We start from the raw sequence: 1748 nt of genomic DNA, 5'->3' as shown, positions 1-1748 counted from the left end.
ACTGAGCCACCCGTCTGTCTCACAGAGCGAGGACACTGAGCCACCCGTCTGTCTCACAGAGCGAGGACACTGAGCCACCCTAACATGGATGGAGGAAACTGGAGTCGCTGGAGTAAACTCATGCGTGCACGAGGAGAACGAACCTGTGACCTTCTCACAGTGAGGCTACGGCTCAAACCGCTGCTCCACCATGCCGTCCCTTGAACCAAACCCTTTCATTTATTCCAGCTAACTCTTCCAGTCATCAATGTCTTTTTTTTATCTAAATGGTAATTTGTCTTTTTTCTGGTATTGAGACTTTTATATAACTTTTCTTGACTTCATGCCATCATCCAAACCAGGGACCTCCAGTCCTGGTCCTCAGGTCCACCATCCTGCAGGTTCTACCTGTTCCTCTGCTCCAACACACCTGATCTGAATCAGGGTGATTAACAGGCCTCTGATTTAACCCTGAAGCAGGAGTGTTGGAGCAGGAAACAGGTAACACATGCAGGATGGAGACCCTGAGGACCAGGATCAGAGACCCCTGATCTGAACCATCTGCTCTGGGAGCTGATGGATGAATGAGGATGAAGATGAGGATGAAAGCAGCCTGAACGTTAAAGAGACTCAGAAAACAAACCAGTCAGTGCCGTAACGCTGTGGCGGTTTGACCGTGGGGTAGATGGCGTCCTTGGAGGCGGCGGCCCCCTCTCTGGCGAGCCAGGCTGCAGGTGGGGGTCCCAGAGGGAGCCAGTAGCTGTCCTCGCTCACAGAACTCAGCAGCACCTGAGCCAGCTTCATCGCTGCACACTGAGGGAGCAACAAGAACTTTTTATAAAACACTGCATTAGCAAAGGAGGCATCGGACTGAGCTGCGACTGATGGAGACTCAAAGTTGGAGGAAACGGTTGAATTTTGAGGGTCTGAGCCCAGCGAGCCGCTGCTTTCTGAGCGAGGTGTTTCAGTGAGAACACCTGCAGCGCTTCTGTGAGGTAATCTGCAGAAGAACTCTTTGAAAACAGGCAGATTTGAATTATTATCGATTTTAGAGCTGGACATGCAGCTGCAGAAGTTTTCTGTCAGAGCAGAACTCCTGCAGGAGACAACAACTCTGTGACTATTTGGACAGAAAATCTGGTTTAAAACTCAAGTGATGAAACTGTGACTCTCTGAAAGGAAACTGAGAACATTTGGAGACATTTTGGAGACTTCATAAAGGGACGCTGTCCATCAACTAATCTCCAACAGTCGCAGCAGAATCTGACAGAAATACTACATCATTCATGAGACCTTATTTACTGATTGTTCTTTCATTCCAATATGTGTGTGTGTGTGCGTGTGTGTCTGTGTATGTGTGTGTGTGTATGTATGTGTGCGTGTGTGTGTGTGTGCTCACTGACCTTCCTGAAGCTCTGAGACCCTCGTGACTCCACCACCCTGAGGACACGACGCAACTGGTGAGCCCCCTGCGCAAGATGACTAACACACACACACACACACACACACACACACACACACACACACAGAGAAGAAGACTTATTTACTTTTCTTTATCTTTATTATTTTCCTGAAAATAAACACTCAAGTGAAGCCTGAACTCTGCGCCTCATGAGTTCCTCTGAGTCAACACTGCCACCTGCTGGTCAGAAAGTAAACTCCTCTCTCTGGACTCCAGTCAACTTTCATTACTTTTATCTTTAGAGACAAAACCTCCACCTGCCACAAAAGAACCTCCACCTGCCACAGAAGAACCTCCACCTGCCACA

At 48.5% G+C, this 1748-nt stretch overlaps 1 protein-coding gene across 5 annotated transcripts in view; it reads right to left on the bottom strand.

Annotated features, from left to right (window-relative positions):
* Positions 1 to 1748, bottom strand: part of ttc7a (tetratricopeptide repeat domain 7A) — a 29304-nt gene that overhangs the window by 20715 nt on the left and 6841 nt on the right. For all 5 annotated transcript variants that reach the window (XM_037973572.1, XM_037973576.1, XM_037973575.1 and 2 more), the window contains 2 exons: positions 1383 to 1461; positions 623 to 792 (listed from right to left, as the gene is read on the bottom strand). In XM_037973572.1, the coding sequence (XP_037829500.1) occupies positions 623 to 792; positions 1383 to 1461 (249 nt within the window). The remainder of the gene's footprint in view (positions 1 to 622; positions 793 to 1382; positions 1462 to 1748) is intronic.

Source organism: Kryptolebias marmoratus, linkage group LG22 (assembly GCF_001649575.2).
Source record: "Kryptolebias marmoratus isolate JLee-2015 linkage group LG22, ASM164957v2, whole genome shotgun sequence".
NCBI classification, from domain to species: Eukaryota; Metazoa; Chordata; class Actinopteri; order Cyprinodontiformes; family Rivulidae; genus Kryptolebias; species Kryptolebias marmoratus.
Note: the sequence above shows the minus strand (reverse complement) of the source record. Positions and strands in the feature narration are given on the sequence as shown.